This window comes from Nematolebias whitei, chromosome 6 (assembly GCF_014905685.2).
Source record: "Nematolebias whitei isolate Nwh7 chromosome 6, NemWhi1, whole genome shotgun sequence".
Taxonomy (NCBI): domain Eukaryota; kingdom Metazoa; phylum Chordata; class Actinopteri; order Cyprinodontiformes; family Rivulidae; genus Nematolebias; species Nematolebias whitei.
The window spans coordinates 14,827,766-14,846,589 of NC_056503.1; the positions used below are offsets into that span (position 1 = coordinate 14,827,766).

General features: G+C 37.2%; 1 protein-coding gene across 1 annotated transcript in view; it reads left to right on the top strand.

The window, feature by feature from the left end:
- Positions 1 to 18,824, top strand: part of LOC119411546 (maltase-glucoamylase, intestinal) — a 156,142-nt gene that overhangs the window by 67,128 nt on the left and 70,190 nt on the right. Inside the window, exons 10-13 of the mRNA XM_037678500.1 lie at positions 948 to 1,064; positions 7,275 to 7,429; positions 10,143 to 10,227; positions 15,733 to 15,789. Of these exons, the coding sequence (XP_037534428.1) occupies positions 948 to 1,064; positions 7,275 to 7,429; positions 10,143 to 10,227; positions 15,733 to 15,789 (414 nt within the window). The remainder of the gene's footprint in view (positions 1 to 947; positions 1,065 to 7,274; positions 7,430 to 10,142; positions 10,228 to 15,732; positions 15,790 to 18,824) is intronic.

The following is an 18,824-nucleotide window of genomic DNA, read 5'->3' on the forward strand; positions in this document are numbered from 1 at the left end:
ATATAGTTGTTCACTCTGTTATCTGTGCCATTTTATTAGTTGTCTTAATTTTGAATGCAGTATTCTTATTTGAACATTTAGAAAGAGAAGCAGCCAAGAAAGGTGTGTTGAAAAAAAAAAAAACCACATCAAAACACCTGGAAAAATACTACTTTGTTAGAATGCCATCACATTCAGAAAGAAATTCACTGCCTGTTACCACCCATGTGTATGTTTTTCCTTCACTGCACAGAGTGCAAACAGCAGTAAGAAAACAACAGGAAGTCAGCTGCACACACAAACCACACACACACTTATCCAGCTGTGCACACCAGGGGGGCCTTACAGATGCCAACTACTCCTGGTAGGACTTTGTCAAGCAGACTTTAAGCTCCTCGGAATCGCACACAAACACAGACACACACAGTCACAAACAGAGAACGAGAGGAAGGAATGAGATTTGTTGGCTTTCTTGCTCATTTAGGCTGCTGTAAAACGTGTCCATTTGTAGACATTAAAACACACTCAGTTTATGTCAGCTGGCCATAGACTGGAGATTTGTGTGTGTGTGTGTGTGTGTGTGGGGGGGGTCTTCATTGTGAAATTAATGTACATAATTATTATACATTTTTCACATTCACTCTCTATTAGTACAACTAGGCTAAATGCAACCTGTTTTTCGAGTGCAGTCATGGCCAATTATCATACTGGTGACACTTCTCAATACTCCAAGAGATCCTTTAGGTTCAGACCGTCATTGTCTCGTCAAAGTTACTTGGACTGACGTTTATAACCTGAAGATATTTCATTTTAATAACAAACTGGGACTCTGTTGCATTCATTGGAGTTTATAGCTTTGAGTTTGTCAGTTGACACACCAGCCTCAATGTTTCCAGGACAACAACAATAAAAAGATCGGCAGATGTATACAGCGAAATGTCAGCCTGTCATCTTTGTATGTGTTTCAGATCGGGGCTGACATCTGCGGCTTCTTTGACGACTCAGATGAAGAGCTGTGTCGTCGCTGGATGCAGGTGGGCGCCTTCTATCCCTTCAGTCGGAACCACAACGCTCAGGGCTACAAGGTACTGTAAAGGCATTTTGTCCCACGGATCTTATATTAGACTGTCACTTTTAGATTTATGGATCATAGAGCCCCTGTTTGGTCTGAAGTGCTGTAGGGTATACCCCTTATTTTATAACATTGTAGAGGTGCTATAAACTCAGAGCGCTTAAAAATATAAACTACTTTCTTTATCCATAGAGGTTGTCATCATGCCAGCACTGGTACAATTGCTTTATTTAATGGGAGCAGTGGGACCTCTGCTTTTTGGTTTAAAACTATGATTGTGAATTGTTGAAAATCCTAACGGCTCTGGGGACTGGAGTATGTATGAACCTGAATTAAAATGTTGTACCGAAGCAACATTTAAAGATTGTACAGTTAAATAAAGTTAATCGTAATGCAAAAAATATGTCATATTAGCATAATTTGATGTGCCATATGTTGAATGCACAACCGGGATGTAAAAAAAAAATAAAATAAAAAAATCAAAACAGATTCAGTTGAGCTGGCCCCCACTCGCAACAGATGGACTGAGAAGAATTATCTCTCTACCTGTACTGCCTCAGCTCCAGCTGTGAGCCTGGCTGGATGTGTTCGTCAGCAAAGAGGGATTTTTTTTTTCATGAATGATGGAACCGGTGTCCACCTGACACATTTCTTTTAAGATGTAGTTCTAAATTATACAAAAGAAAATTAATGAGGACATTTTCACTGCACTGATAGATGAAGCAGTGATTGAATGGTATGCTGCTATTGAATACTTGTGACTCAAATAAATAAACTTGGATCAATCTGTATAGTCTAAATATGAATTAAATAGTCTTACAAAAGCCCAAGTATAATATATTGTTGGCATCCCATGTGCCAAAAATTAAATGCTCTTATTCACGTGAACATCTGTACATAATTAGAAATCCAGTTCGACCAGACAAACTGAGAGCTCTGCAAGCATGCGACACCTCTCCTCTTTTGATTGCACTTCCACCAACCACAATGTATACTAATCTCCTAGCCTGAGAGAATTGGTGGGGAGGGAAAATATGCTATCTATCACCACCACTACTAAGCAAAAAAGCAACAAACTTAATGCACAGGCATGGATTTTCTGTCATGTAGCAAATGTCCATTCTAATGTTTTAAATTAGGGCAAGTAGACAATTTGTTTGTCTCTTAAATAAGTTTTATCTCTCATCTAAAATAAGTTTTCCCAGTGCTAATAATGGGGTTGGGAGTTCCAGGTCTATGAGTTGTTGCTGGGCCAATCATACTAATATGGTAGCTGAAGTCACTTGAACCACTGACTTTCTGGTCATCCTTTGGCTTGTTGAGTTGGTGTCACTTGTGACTTGTTTTAAATGGAAATTGACATGTGAATTGTTGAAGTTACACATTTGGAAGATTGAATGGTTGTGAAACTGCCTTGGAAAAAATTCTAAACTCTTTAAAATAACCAAAGCTAAACCAAAGTGCCTGACACATTTCCATCCTTGAGGTCTTCGATTAACAATAGCACAATTTCCGTCGGCTCCCTGTTTGTCAACAGCACCCCGGTGGTGGTCGTTGTTAACCTAGGCCTTGATCGATCCAGTATGATGTTGCTTATGTTAGTTTTGGCAAAAGGGTTTACGTCAGATGCCCTTCCTGACACAACTCACCATTTACCCAGGTTTGGGACCCACAGAAAAAAATACACTGGCTTGTGCTCCCTAGTGATTAGATTAGAATATGTTGGCTTGATGTTTCTAATAGTTAATTTTAGGACTTATCTTAAAACAATAAATAGTTGTGGTTGTATTCACTTTTGTACTTCACAATAATATTGCTCTGCTTAACCAAAAACAAAAATGTGAGTAATTGCAAAGGAGGAGAAATACATGTATAGTCTGGTAAACAAAGTTGCTGGGTCAAAGGTTAGTTGATTAGTCAAACACCACAGGGAAATGTGTCAGGAGACAGATGGAGAAGAGAAATGTCAAGAAGGTAGGACTGAGGTTTGCAACTCTAAATGTGGGGATAATGACAGACAAAGGTCGAGAGCTTGCTGACATGATGCAGAGAAGGAAGGTTTATGTCTTATGTCTCCAAGAGACCAAGTGGAAGGGCAGCAAGGCTCACAGCATTGAAGCAGGGTTCAAACTGATTTACCATGGTGTGGATAGAAAGATAAATGGAGGAGGGGTGGTCCTGAAGGATGAGTTGACAAATAATGTAGTAGAGGTGAAACGAGTGTCAGATAGGGTGATGTGCCTGAAGATAGAAGTAGAAGGTCTGATGCTAAACATAGTAAGTGGTTATACTCCACAGGTTGGATGTGATGAGGATGAGAAAGATACATTTTGGAAATATCTGGATGAAGTGATAGAGAGTATTCCCAGGGAGGAAAGTGTGGTGATCGGAGCAGACCTGAATGGACATGTTGGTGAAGGCAACAGATGGGATGAGGAAGTGATGGGTAGGTTTGGTGTCAAGGAAAGAAACCGGGACGGACAGATTGTGCTGGATTTTGCCAAGAGTAGAAATGGCTGTAGTATTTCCAAAAGAGGGATGAACATAGAGTGACCTATAAGAGTGGAGAAAGGAGTACACATGTAGACTACATCCTGTGCAGAAGAGGAAACCTGAGGGAGATTGGAGACTGTAAGGTTGTGGCAGGGGAGAGTGTGGCCAGACAGCAATGGATGGTTGTGTGTCGAATTACTGTTTTGTGAAGAAGAGAAAAATAGTAAAATCAGAGAAGAAGATCAAATGTTGGAAGCTGAAGAAGGAATAACGTTGTAAGAAATTCAGAGAGGAGCTGTTAAAGGCTATGGGTAGTAAGAAAGAGCTTCCAAATGACTCGGCTACTACAGCATAAAGTAATTAGAGAGACAGGTAGGAAGGTACTTGGTGTGTCATCTGGAAAGAGAATGGATGATAAAAAAACCTGGTGGATAAATAATGAAGTGCAGGAAGCTATTCAAAGAAAGAGGTTAGCCAAGAAGAAACATGACAGTGAGAGGACTGAAGAGAGGAGACAGGAATATAAGGAGATGAGACATATATCAAAGAGGGAGGCAGTTAAGGCAAAGCAGATGGCGTATGATGAGTTGTATGGGAGGCTGGACACTAAAGACAGCGAGAAGGACTTGTACCAATTGACAAGACAGAATGATAAGGCTGGAAAGGATGTGCAGCAGGTTAGGCTCATTATATATAGGAATGCTAATGTTCTAACAAGTGAGGATGGTGTGACAGGAAGATGGAAGGAGTACTTTGAGGAGCTAATGAATGAAGAGAATGAAAGAAAAAGAAGAGTAGAGGACATAGAAACTGTGGACCAGGAAGTGGGAAAGATTAGTGAGGGTGAAGTCAAGAAAGCTCTCAAAAGAATGAAGAAGGGGAAGGCAGTAGGACCAGATGACCAGTTGACGTTTGGAAATGTCTTGGAGAGAAGGCAGTGAGGTTTTTGACTCAAATATTCAATGGCATATTTGAGGGTGAGAAAATGCCTGAGGAATGGAGAAGAAGTGTGCTGGTGCCCATTTTTAAGAACAAGGGTGATGTACAGAGTTGTAGCCACTACAGAGAAATCAAGTTGATGAGTCACATAATGAAGACTTGGAAGAGAGTTGTGGAAGCTAGACTTAGACCAGACATGACTATGTGAGCTGCAGTATGGTTTCATCCCAAGAAAGAGCACCACAGACACCATCTTTGCTTTGAGAATGCTGATGGAGAAGTACAAATGGAGTCGGAAAGAGCTCCATTGTGTCTTTGTGGATTTAGAAAAAGCATATGACAGAGTGCTGAGGGAGGATGTGTGATATTGCATGAGGAAATCTGGAGTGGCAGAGAAGTATGCTAGACAGGTACATGATATGTATGAAGACAGCAGGACAGTGGTGAGATGTGCTGTAGGAGTGACAGATAGCTTCAAAGTGGAGGTGGGATTGTATCAAGGATCGACTCTGAGCCCCTTCTTGTTTGCTCTGGTAATGAACCGACTAGCAGATGAGGTCAGGCAGAAATCCCCATGGGAAATGTTGTTTGCAGATGACATTGAGCTCTGTGGTGAGAACAACAGGTGGAAGAGAACTTGGGAGAGGTGGATGTATGAACTTGAAAGATGAGGAATGAAAGTTAGCCATAGTAAGACAGAGTACATGTTTGTGAATGAGAGGGAGGCCAGTGGAACAGTGAGGCTACAAGGAGCAGAGGTCACAAAGGTGCAGGACTTCAAGTATTTGGGGTCTACTGTCCAGGAAAATGAGGAGTATGATAAAAAGGTGAAAAAGAAAGTCCAGGCAGGATGGAGTGGATGGAGAAAAGTTTCATGAGTGATTTGTGACAAAAGGATGTCAGCAAAGGCCAAATGAAAATCTTTGAAGACAGTGCTGAGACCAGCTATGGTCTGAAGTCCGTGGCATTGACAAAAAGACAGGAGACAGAACTGGAAGTGGCAGAATTGAAGATGTTGAGGTTCTCCTTAGAAGTGACAAGGCTGGATAAGATTAGGATTGAGATCATCAGAGGTACAACACAGATTGAAAAACTGGGAGATAAAGTTAGAGAGACCAGACTGAGATGGTTTGGACATGTCGAGAGAAGGGACAGTGGGTATATTGGTAGAAGGATGTTAGAAATGCAGCTGCCTAGAAGAAGTCAAAGAGGAGATATATGGATGCAGTTAGAGAAGACATGGAGGTAGTTGGAGTGAGGACAGAGGATGCAGAGGACAGAGTGAGATGGAGGAGGATGACTCACTGTGGCGACCCCTGAAGAGGGAAAAGCCAAAAGAAGAAGAAGAAGATTAAACCAAGTTGCTGGGTGTCAAATATTAATATAGTATATTAATATTAAGACTTTTTTTTTTTCTGATTTTGACCTATTAACAGGAGAAAAAAAAAAAACAACTTATGTGACGGTTTGGTTTCTCTAAAATTTTAGCTGAACGGAAGAAAAAATATTATTGTTTTTGATTTATTAGCTTTTATGTTTTTAATTTAATAATTGTTTGTAACTTGGATCCTTCTTTATTTTATTTTTTTTTAAGTCACATTCTGAAAATAATCGAGTAAAAAAAAATAAAGTTGAATTTTATTTTCTATGCATGCAGCCTCACAGCAAAGTAATCCAAAGCACCCTTGCCATACCTAGTTACTGCTGTGAAGCAAAATGTGAAGGGAAAAAAAATATATATATATATTGGAGTCAACCCGTCAAAAAAATAAATAAAAAAAACATTCACACACACAAAAGCTGATCTGATTTTCAGTGACACCACAATTTTATCTCTGCTGAATGACTGGGTATAATATGTCTCATAACCAACTTGTGATGTTTTTTTGTTTTTTGTTAACAAGCTCAATATAAATGTCACATGTCAAATCTGTGGTTTTATGCCACTGAGAGGGTTGGGAAAAGTGCCTGCTGAGCCTGAATCAATTTTTATACTGAAGCCGAACTATTTTTGTGCATGACACAAATAACTCGGGAGAAAACAGCATTCTGAAGCACCGAATGTTGAGAAAACTGATGCTACTACCAGAGTCTTCAAGTGACATTTTCATGCTCATCATTGCTGCAGAGGTAGAGTTGAGGTGGGAGCTGGGCGAGGGTGGGGGGTGACAAAGTGAACCTTATTTGTGTTTATGAAAGAAGGCAGTGTTAGAAGTTGCTGAAGGACAGGCAAAAGATGATTGTGAATTTTTATGTACAATTTGCTCTAAACAAGACAGCTAATGTGTGACCTTTGCTTTGACCTAATCATTGCACTCATCAAGTGCCCACGCAGCCAAACCAAACACTCGCCATCACACAAGTTCTCATCAGCTTCATGGAGGTGGTGGGGGGGACATAAATGATTAGCTAGGTGAGCAAAGTCAGCCTTTTAGCAGCTAATCACCCTCTCACTTGCCTGTGTAATGAAATTTAAATCATACCTCTGGTTCTTCTGCTTTGACATTAGACATTTGTAAAGTTTATGTGAATAAGTCCAGCATCCACTTATTCATCCTAAACACATTTGTAATATTTTTAAACACCCCCCCCCACCCAAAAAAAAAAAATGTTTCCCTGTCTTTGATTTTAAGCCAGTTCCCCATCCAATCTCCCCATACCTTATTCCAACAAGTTGTTTCTTCTCTGCTCACATCTATTTCTAATTTGTCATCCAATAAGGACAAATCTTTGTTTTCTTTTTGCTAACCTTCCTTACTCATCAACCCCAACCCTTTTATTTTGTCTTCAGCCTCAAGATCCAGCAGCATACGGCGCTGATTCAGTCCTGCTAAAGAGCTCCAAACATTACCTTACGATCCGATACACTCTCCTGCCGTACCTCTACACGCTTTTCTACAAAGCCCACACCACCGGGGAGACTGTTGTACGGCCTGTTTTGCATGAGTAAGTCATTTAATATGTTCAAATAAATCCTCACCTCACTGTCATAGGGACTATATTGTTTTTGTTCATTTTTTCTTTTATTAAAAAAAAAATTAGTGTACTTCTATTATTAAGCCATGATACAGCCACTATGTGTCTTTAACATTAATTGAATTATGATGGCAAGGTAGTAACATACATGATAATGTCACACACTACCTGTGCAGTAACGTGTCACACAACCTGTGTAGTTTATATTAATCATGTACAATATATTTCATGTGCATTTAAGCTTATATTACTACCTGTGAAATACTCATTTATACAAATTCATCTTATTTGCACTGTTATATTATACCATGTTGTTGTTTACTATATTTCTTTTAGACCTTATAAATATTAGTTATTTTTTTCACTTTTTGGTACTTTACTTTGTACACTTATTGCATGCTTTAGTATTTCTTGTTTTGTTTGTTTGTTTGTTTGTTTTTAGCAAGTCGGATCGGTTCTTCTCAATTTGAACATTTCATTGCATTGTTGACCATATGACAAATAAACAACATGACGTAATTGTTGTAAAAATATGTTGAATGTACAAATATTCTTTCCTCGTTAAAAAACACCATTTTAAATACAATTGAAACATGGATTTTTAAGAGCAGTAACATGCCCAACTGAATCACTAAATATGATTTAGCTCATATTTGCTCACCAACAATATTTTTTAAAGTCAAGTTTTGTTTTGTATTTTTCTTGCAAAATGAAATGGAATGCGATTAAAAATTTGCCAACTCGTCACTGCTTTTTAAAAAATGTTTTCTGTTACACAAAATAAGTTTGATCTACACAGACTTCTTTTTGAAATTTAGGAATTCCTGAATATTATGTCCCTTAAGGTAAATCACTGCACAGTAAAACCTATTTTAGAACATGCACATGATTAAAAGCAGCTACAATGTTAATATTGTATAAACTATTAGTTTTTATATATTTTTACTAAGATAAAACAAAAAATAAATCAAGCAGGACTTTAAATCATGCTGCTAAGAAACTATTATTTCCAAGCCAACCCACCAATTTTCAGTCAGGTCATCTGGACAGTTGCTTTTTTTTTGCTGCAACGTTTCACCTTTCATCCAGAAGGCTTCATCAGTCAAGGAAATGCACAACACAAAACTGATTATTCCCCCAACAGCTTACTCCAAAGTGGAACAAACCAGTTAGTTATGTTGGTGCTAAGATGGCACGCCCTCCGGTGCTGGCCCTCTTCATCGTCGACAGTCGTGTCAAACTTTCAACCAGGAACAGGGCCGGCACCAGAGGAGGGAGCATGCCAAAGACACTATCTTAGCACCAACATAACTGGTTTGTTCCACTTTGGAGTAGGCTGTTTGGAGGAAGAATCAGTTTTGTGTTGTGTGTTTCCTTGACTGATGAAGCCTTCTGGATGGAAGGTGAAACGTTGCAGCAAACAAAAAAAAAAAGAAACTGTCCAGATGACCTCACTGAAAATTGTTGGATTGTACATCTGGATTACTGAACATGGACTTTTTTTTTTTCCCCCACAAGGTTTGAACTTTTTTAATTGACAATAATGTAAGTCTGTAAACCAGGGTTCACCTGAACCACCAAAATATCTTGAGAGATTGGAGTTGTTTTAGAATGGCAGCAATCCATATTAGTTTAAGCCTTGCTACAACTCTTAAGGGGTTTTTGTTTCATAATATCGCCACAAGACCCCACTTCTAAAAATCTAAACTAATCATTTTTAACATGATAATGTACATTGTTCAATGCACCTACACAGATGTGACATTTTTGAGCCAATCAATGAGAAGTCTTTTGCAAAGAACTAAAGTAAATGAGTTTATTTATTTATTTATTTTTTTGTTAAGATGATGCAGTCTAAGACATTTACAGTAAGGAAATCAGCCATTTCCTGTGTTTGGTATAAAAATCACCAGGGCAGATCGTGAAGAATCCTATCGTGTTCCAGAATCTCAAGTCTAAAGTGATGCTCTTGCTAGAACAGCAAAGAGTTTGACATTTGAAAGTTCTCACAAATGCAACACTTGTAATAACTTTCATTAAGATTTAGTATAATACTAAATACTAAGTATATGACAAAAATCATGAACTTACTCTTAATTTTGTATCTAAAAAAGTTTTTAAATTAGCACTAGGTTTTAATATAAGTAACTCAATTATAATTCCTTTCAAGCACACCCAGACACAAGTGGTTTCCTCAAACTGGTGAATTTATTAAAATTCGACATGTGAAAACTAAAGAAGACGCATAAAACAGAACAACAATTAACTCTTAAAGAAAAATAAACAACAAATCTCAATATTAAATGCTTGTACACTTGATGGAAAACAAAATACAGAAATAAAACAAAACATACCTCGTTGGGTACGTGGTACCAAAAATAATTAGGTTTGTTTCTTCCGTTTCAGCTTCTTCCGTTTTCTTTAACCGTGCTTACGTGATGCTAATTTCACACAGCTGCTACCGACTGACTTCTTCTGGTTACCTTTCACACACCTGAATACATCGCCATCTACAGGTGGCGTGTAAAACTACAAGCCATATAAACATGACCCATAAAATTTTCTATGGCAGTTACAATAATCATGCTCAGCATTAGAAACAGAAAATCTGAATATGACTAGGTCAGTGTACATCGATACGTGATGTCCTTTGTTTTTGTTTTTTTGTTTTCTTTGTTTTTAGGTTCTACTCTGATAGCGAGACCTGGGATGTGGATCAACAATTTCTCTGGGGAAAATACCTGCTCATCACACCAGTGCTGGATCGGGTCAGCTAACTCTTAAACTAATCATAATATTATTGTAAAAGAAAGGAATGTAGTATTCCAGAACACACGTATTGTAATCCTCAAGCTCATTTTGAAAATTCTTACATACTTTCCATCACACAGAAACAAAAGCACACAAAGTACATGAAAAAAAATGTGGTTGTTGCACAAAGAGGAGTGTGTCTTGCAGATGAGATGATCAGCTAATCATACACACAAATACCATGACCTCCAGTGGGAAAACATGACATGGGATTTTCTTTGTTGCCCTCCCCTCCTCTCATCCCTCCTTCTTCTCTCTTTCAAATTCTCCCTCTTTTTTCTCAGCTCTAATGAGAGCACTGACCTCATTACTAGCAGATTAGAAGTGTAGATGGAAGTGTGTATGCGTTTGTCAATGCATATTTGTTTGAGTGTGTGCGTGCACATTTGGACGTGTAACTTTTTGTGTGGTTGAAGGTACTTATATATGTATTGTGTGTGCAGTGATTGCAGTTATGTCAAAGGGGCCTGAATAATAAGTAATTTAGCATCCTCTCTTGAGAATTACAAAATAGTGGAATTGGATTCATTGTGGAGACAAGGATAAAAAAAATAAAATAAATAAAAACTTTAATCAGAGTGAATGTGGAAAAGTTTTTTTTTTTTTTTTATTGAAAAAAGTTTGGAGGGTTTATACTTGCAGTGTTTTAGAGTTTGAGACAAGTTAAATGCAGTGAGAAGGGAGAGCCATAAGGGCGACAAGGTAGGATATTATTTTGAGCGAACATGATTTGTGAATAAAGATAAATGCAGCTTCTCTGGATCCATTTACAGCCAAAGGCACAGTTCAGCTGTAGCTAAAATACAGAAAAAAAAAAAAAAAAAATGGATAGGGTATAAAAGACATCCATTTTGAGTAGGTGTGTATAAGTCTTATAACAGCTTTGACCAACCACTCATTTTCCTTTCTGCAACTAGTAATCACTCTCATCATTGTGCTCCAATAATTGAATATAGAGACATATTTGTCATAAAAGTTCATTTCCAAGTAGAGACTTTTAGGGGACGATGGCGTTATATGACAAATGAATTTCTAGTACATTAAATAAAGTAGTATAAAAAAATCCATGTCAACCTTGTTTGAGGATGACTTGTTAGGAACTAGTGTCAGTTTAAGTACAGTAAATGAGATCTGCTGGAAAGCTCTGATGTATAATGACAAGTTTTGACTATGCTTCATTATAAGTTTTATTTAGTTATTATGTTCTTCGAGTTTGTCTTTCTTCCTGGAATTATCAGATAAAATATCTAATAGGTCAATATATCATTTACACCCATAATTTTAACATGCCCATAAGTATTTAATTATTGTTATATCATAATATAACTAAAATTATATATATATATATATATATATATATATATATATATATATATATCATTGCATCTACAAACCCTAAAATAGCCTTGACCCAAAGTATGTCACTACTGAGATGATGTCAAATGTGTCTACTAAAGAGGTAGATGGTTGCAAAACAGGTGCAAAGTTGATTCAAAATAATCATTTATAATTAAAATGTATATATATATACATATATATATATATATATATATATATATATATATATATATATATATTGTATTCATGATATAAATACTAACAAAAAATATTGTAAAGACACAGTCCTCCATCAAGATCTAGTTGCTAAAACTGTCACTTTGGATTGTTGCTACTTGCCTGTCAGTGTCTAATAAGTGCTGTGGCACTCACAATATGTCAACACACAGATGTCAAATGAAAATCATAAAGTAACATTAAAATCAAACGTGCAGCATTTTGTCCTGGTATTTTGAACGTGCTCATAAAATTACATTTGGCTCACTGTTAACAGCTGACACCTAAAATCATATTTGATTTGAGAAAGAAAACGTTCAAATCTGATCTTTGCCTCAGAAGACTAAGACATCAACTCATTATTCACTAATAACTACTAAATATGGAGTACTGACTGACAATTAAAATGACAGTGGAACTTTTAATTGTGTGTTATTTCACAATGTGCTTATTTGAAATCTTAAAGCAGCTGGTAATCCAGATAGGATCTATAAATATTGTGTCAGTCTGATTTTTCTATTTGGAATCTCATTAAAAAAAGAATCAGTGACAGACAGAGCTTTTTACTGACAGTTTGTACTGAAAGTGAACTCATTGCCTACTCTGGAGCAGCAGGTGATGAGTTCAGCATATGTTACCATGGTGATATAACCAGGCTCAAATAAATCCTCCTTGGTGACAGTGAAAATGTTGACTTTCAGCTCAATATAGCTGCTAAACTGTTGACCTCACTTCATAGTATAGTTCTCTGGTAATCCACTGACAAGAACCAGAACCTCATGTAAAGTAATAAAAAATAACTTTGATTTAATTAAAGTTTGATATATATTAATACCTTCCACAGTTTTAAAAGTCATGTTTAAATATTCTTATATCTCTGTGACCATTAAATGTCTCATTGTAGCTACAAGAATGAAGTGCAATTAAAAATCTAAAGCTGCCCAGGCACTTTAAGTTTTTCCATCAACTGCTTTGTTTCTGAACTGAAATGCCAATTTATTTGTTTAGGTGTTTTAAACATCATGTGTTGGCTTGTTTTATTTTGGAACAGCATAATAAAGAACAAAGATTTCCATCCATCATTAAGAGTTCATTTGACAATGTGCGTTCCTCTTTTCTTTTTTTTTTTTTTTTTTTTGTTCCTCTTGTTCTGTGTTCACTACAAGAGAAAAGGCACCTTTCTGTAAAAAGTCCATCCATCCATCCATCATCTTCTGCTTGTTCCGAAGTCGGGTCGTGGGGTCAGCAGCTTGAGCAGGGAGGTCCAGACATCTCTTTCCACAGCCACCACTTCCAGCTCTTCTGGGAAGATTCCGAGGCGTTCCCAGACCAACCAAGAGACATAGTCTCTCCAGCATGTCATGGGTCTTCCCCGGGGTCTCCTCCCAGTCGGACATGCCCGATGCACCTCCCTAGGGAGGCACCGAGGGGGACATCCTTAACAGATGCCCAAACCACCTCAACCGGCTCCTCTCAATGTGAAGGAGTAGTGGTTCTACTCTGAGTCTCTCCTGGATAACTGAACTTCTCACCCTATCTCTAAGGGAGAGTCCAGCTATCCTGCGGAGGAAACTCATTTCAACTGGCTGTATCCGCAATCTCATTCGTTCCCTCACTACCAAGAACTTGCAACCATAGGGGAGGGTAGGAACATAGACTGACCAGTAAACAGAGAGCTTTGCCTTACAGCTCAGCTCCCTCTTCACCACGATGGACCGGTACAGAGTCCGCAATACTGTAGATGCTGTACCAATCTGTATGCCAATCTCACGCTCCATTCTTCCCTCACTCGTGAACAAAACCCCGAGATTCTGGTGTTAAGTGCACTTATGGACACCCTTATGTTTGAACATGGTGTTTGTGATGGACAAACAGAACACCACTTGAGTTCAGATCAGCGAGATCGTTCCTCCCAGTCACACCCATCCAGGTGACATCATCCTTCTGTAAAAAAAAAAAAAAAAATCTAACTAAATTGTCTGTAAAGTAGTTTTAAAGACTTACTTGTTATACTTTACTTTTTAATCTTCATTTGTACTTGAATAACTCCACTTTTACTTTAGTATTTTATATGAGTACTCTTTCCACCTCTATCAATAGGTGTATGCATCAGCAATCAGTTGTGTACATGTATAGTTAGGGACCATAATGTTCACATTTTGTAACAGATGTGTCTGGATTTTGCTTTCTTCCGTCTCACTTTATGTATCCAACTCTGTCTCTGCATTTCTCTAATGTTGCTCTTTCTGTATCACTCAGATCAGTCAATACCTTAACCTTTATCTCTGTGATAAACTAAGGGGATCTCGAATGCTCCCTCTCTCTGCCATCCTCTCTGGTCTTCAATCATACTTTCACTCTGTCCTCATGCCGATAACTCCCTTTTCTTTTTAACTCAACCTTTCATCAAACGTTGGCTCCCGTGTGAATTCTCTTAATCAGCTGCTCCTAACTTACCCTTATGATCACATTCCATTGCATCAAATCTCTTTAACTCTCTCTCACACTTTCAGTCTGTCCCTGTCGCATATCCCAGCTACTATCTGATCATTCTGCCAGTGTGAATCTTTGGCACACTTGATCAAATCTTACCTTATGGCTAACTGATCTTTAGACACCTAAAACGAGGATACAGACCTTTTGCCTTTTCCCTTTCAATTAACATTAGCTGCTTTGCCATGACTGCACTGCAGGCCCTTACTATCAGGCAGCGGTGTGAATGATAGGCAAATCAGATACCAGAAAACAAGGTATAGAGGGAAATTATTTCCTCAGGCTGTTCCCCCACAATTCCTGCAATAATTCTTACGTGTAGTATGTGACAAACTGCACAGGTGTAAAGCCGTAATGCCACTTTAGGTTTTTCATATTGATTACATGTTTAACATAGAAACTATTCAACCGTTGTGATTTACAACTAATATCATTAAATAGCGTTATAACTTTAGTTTCTCATTCACAATTGTGCATTTGAAAAACAGTTAAAACAGAAAAAAATATCTAAAATAGTAATAATGTGATGCAATAAATTTGCATTATATGAATACATTATTGTATATCTTCACTTAATGTAAATTTATATTTCATTACCTCCAAAATAAAATACATTTGTATTTTGTTTTTACTTCTTTAACCTCTTTACTTGCTATAAAAACAAGTCTTGAAGGACTACAACATAGGCCATACAATTGGAGAATGTCAGAGACTCCTAAAAAGAAAATGGCTGGATGGCTGGTATCATTGCCTTTGGCAAACAACTTTGGCCTACACATTTGACACAAAGTATTTCACATTTTCTCTTTCCTTCTTACAAAATACAAGTAGTTTTCTGCTCTTTTTTCCTGTGTCCTTTGTGTTTATCTCTTTCTCCTGCCTTCTGTTCTGCACTATCAGAGAGCACGGGGAAGTGACAATGCTATCAAAGGCTTGGATGCGTGTCTATTGATTGCCCCTGTCTGTCCAACACCTTAAGCCATCAGCCGCTGTCACCTATCAGTCGTCTCTTGGTGCTGTATTTTCTGTCATCCGTTGCGTCATTGCACTGCAGATGAAATGTGACAAGGGCTTTGTTGAAAACTTTTTATTAAATGATGGGCAGCTATAGAAAAGCTTTCCAAGATGTGAACATTTTTATTCTTCTTTACTAAATGGTCTGAGGTGATTTACAGCTGTGGAAACCACATGTGATTTTTTTTTTTTTTTTTTTTTTTTTGTGTGTGTGTGTGTGTATTAAAGATTATCTGCTGTAATTTTGCCTTGGAAGACTAAATTGCCACAACTTGTGCAGTGAACCTGTATTTCAAACAGAAATCAAAGGCAAACATGGTTTAAAACATGGATATAAACTAATTTATTTAATGGCAAAAACAAACAGAACACATGAAAACCTCTGTTTTTATTTTCTGCAGGCAGTGGACACAATCAAGGCTTACATACCAGATGCAGTTTGGTACAACTATGAGACGGTAATAATATTTTTCTTGTTCCACCACTGATCCATGTTGACACACAAAAAAAAAAAGTAATTTTGCTAAATGTATTTATCTATTAGACAGCCATTATAGTTTATCAGTAAAAAAGAAAATGATGGAAGTATATTTACTTAAAGTAAAGTGTAATCTGGGGCTGCTGTGGTACAGTGGTGGGGCAGCTGACTTGGGACCTTGAACAAGAAAATCACAGGTACAACTGCCCGCCATGCCCACATGTCAGGGTGTCCTTGAGCAAGACACCTAATCCCTAACTTATGTCGTGCTCACACAGCTGTCCGCTGCTTCACTAGGTGTATCTCATGTGTGATGGGTTAAATGCAGAGAACTAATTGTGTCATTGTATAGAAACATACAATGATACAATTATGACAACACATAGCACTTTACTAGTAATAGGTTGAATTGTTTTCTATTATATGCTAATAGGCAATGTATAAAACAGTTTAACTTCATTATATATATATATATATATATATATATATATATATATATATATATATATATATATATATATATATATATATATTAAATACAGTCTAGTTTTTCTAGAAGAATGTCTTATAGACCAGCGTATACATTTTGTTGAAACACAAAGAAAGTTTATTGTATGTATAACCTATTGACTTGTTGAGTCAACCCCATTTAAAATGCTCGCCAAAATCAAAATGATCTTAGCAAAGTCAACAATGGCTGTAATTCAGACTGGGTTTTTTTTTTCTTCTTCTTCAGATAACAAGCTAAGGTTTGGTGTGGTAGTGGCTGAAAGTCATTCCAAACTTATATCCTGATCCTGAAGTTTGGCAATAACTTTTGGCATCAACCCCATTTTTTTTAGCAAATTATCTCATGAAACATAGGATAGATTTCATTGAAACTCTCATGGAGTGGTCATTGGACATGAATCTACAACTTATTTACTTTTGTGGTTACTCCAATTCTGGGTAACCACAAGATGACCTCTAAATGTAGTCAACACAAATATGGCTATGACGGTAAAAAAAAATATATATATATATTTTTTGTGTGGTAGTAGCTGAAAGTCTTCTCTTAAACATTCTGAATGCTAGGGCATCTTATACGTTTTCACATTATCACATGAGGTTGCACATATTGCAATTTACAAGGCTTGACCAAAACAACTATAACTTAATCCATATTCATCCCAACTTAACTTTAGGTCGAAACTTATAAAAGGCAGCAGGTGATACGCATTCCTTCAAGGAACGCTATGTTGTTAATTTGTCATGAAATACCTGATATGTCAATGAAAAACAAACATCAAGGAATGTGCTTCAAAACTGTAAAGTTTAATTTAAAAAGTAATAGTAATAAAATATGAAACAAAAGAAAATGATATTTCTTAAAACTATCTGAAACACTACTACATATGTGCAGAAAAAGGATCACAATTGAGCTTAAAATGATTCATGGCAACATTGTCTTAAAATGCATTAGATGTGCCTAATTGATTATGAACATAGATTTAAATTACTACAAAGCTGTGCAGTGCCAAAACAACATATACACAGTACATATGTCACGGGAAAGCCTTGAGTTCTTTGAGACTGAGAGAGAGCAGAGTGATAAAGCAGTGAGAGAGTTAGGACAAAGACGGAGTGAAAGAGGGGACAAGGACTAGAGAAGAGAGACTATCTCCATAACAGAGAGATAAAAGAGGTGCAGACCTCCTCTGGGACCTTATTTGGGCGTCACAGTGGTGATGTAAAAGCGCCCACTGATCAGATGAGCGATTAGATTGGCTGGCTTTGCCGCTGGCCCCTTGTCCTGGTTGGTCCCCTGTGATTATATGGGTAGGAGGATGGAAGGATGGAGGAGTGTTGATATTAGTGAAAATGACCATGAAAAACAAGTTACAGCAAAAGAAAAAACAGGGAGAACAAAGAGAAATGATGGAGAAACAACACAGATGGGATAGAGTTGAAGGGAAATGAATCAAAGAAGCACAAACAGTAAATAGCATGGGAAGGGAAGAAAACACTGTAGATTGGGGTGGGTGTAGATTTTAAGTTTGAAGAAAAGATTGGACAGTGAGACTAAAAAGAAGGATAGAGGACAAACCTGAAAATGATCTCCTTAAGGCAGACAATGAGTGGAAGATAGGATCTGAAATTGCTTATAGATGCTCCACTAACTCCAGCCCACACACATACGCACATATTGTACAACATACACATATACACCCTCAGTAGGAATGGCTGAAAATGGGATAAATAAGATAGTTAAAGCACCACAAGAGAGAACATGATTTGGAAAAACAAGAAGTAAGAAGTAAAAGAAGAGGAGGTGGAGAGAAGAGACGTTTAAATTGTTTCAGACTGGTCTGAGGTTTCTGACCTCAGGGTATCAGAAATGAACTGCAATGTCAGGATGCTCAGAAGAAAGAATGGTGCATGCTAAAGAGATGAAAAGGAGAAATAATATAATGTTAAATTCAAATATAAAACACAACATATGTAATATCTTCTTCAATCCATTCAGCACCTGTTTCCCTCTGAAATTTTATGGAAGCGTTTTGAAAATTCTCATCATTTGCTCTGTGAATAAAGTAATTCTCCAAAGTGAGGCTTAGGTGTTATAAACAAATATTTTGTGCAAATGTAGCTGTAAAGTCTGAGTTTTGCCCAAAAGTTGTGAACAGTTGTTTACATTAAACACAATAACATCACAATTTATGATAAGGAAATAAAAAACTTTTCTATTTCTATGTGACAGGATAGAAATCAAAACACCTAAACTGCACTGAATAAACAGAGCAAACACATCATGCATATAAGACTCATAACTTGACCTATTCACAATTCACTTCAAGAGAATGAGAGTGTAAATTTCAAGGAATAAAATAATCTAAAATAATTCATTTTGAATAAAAATTCCATGCCAGTCGTTCGGCTCATCCATCAGTCAGACAATTGTGTGTCGTCCAATGTTATTTTGAAAAACAGTGATAGAGCGAGTCTGCGATAAACAAACAGCAAAGTAGCAAAGGA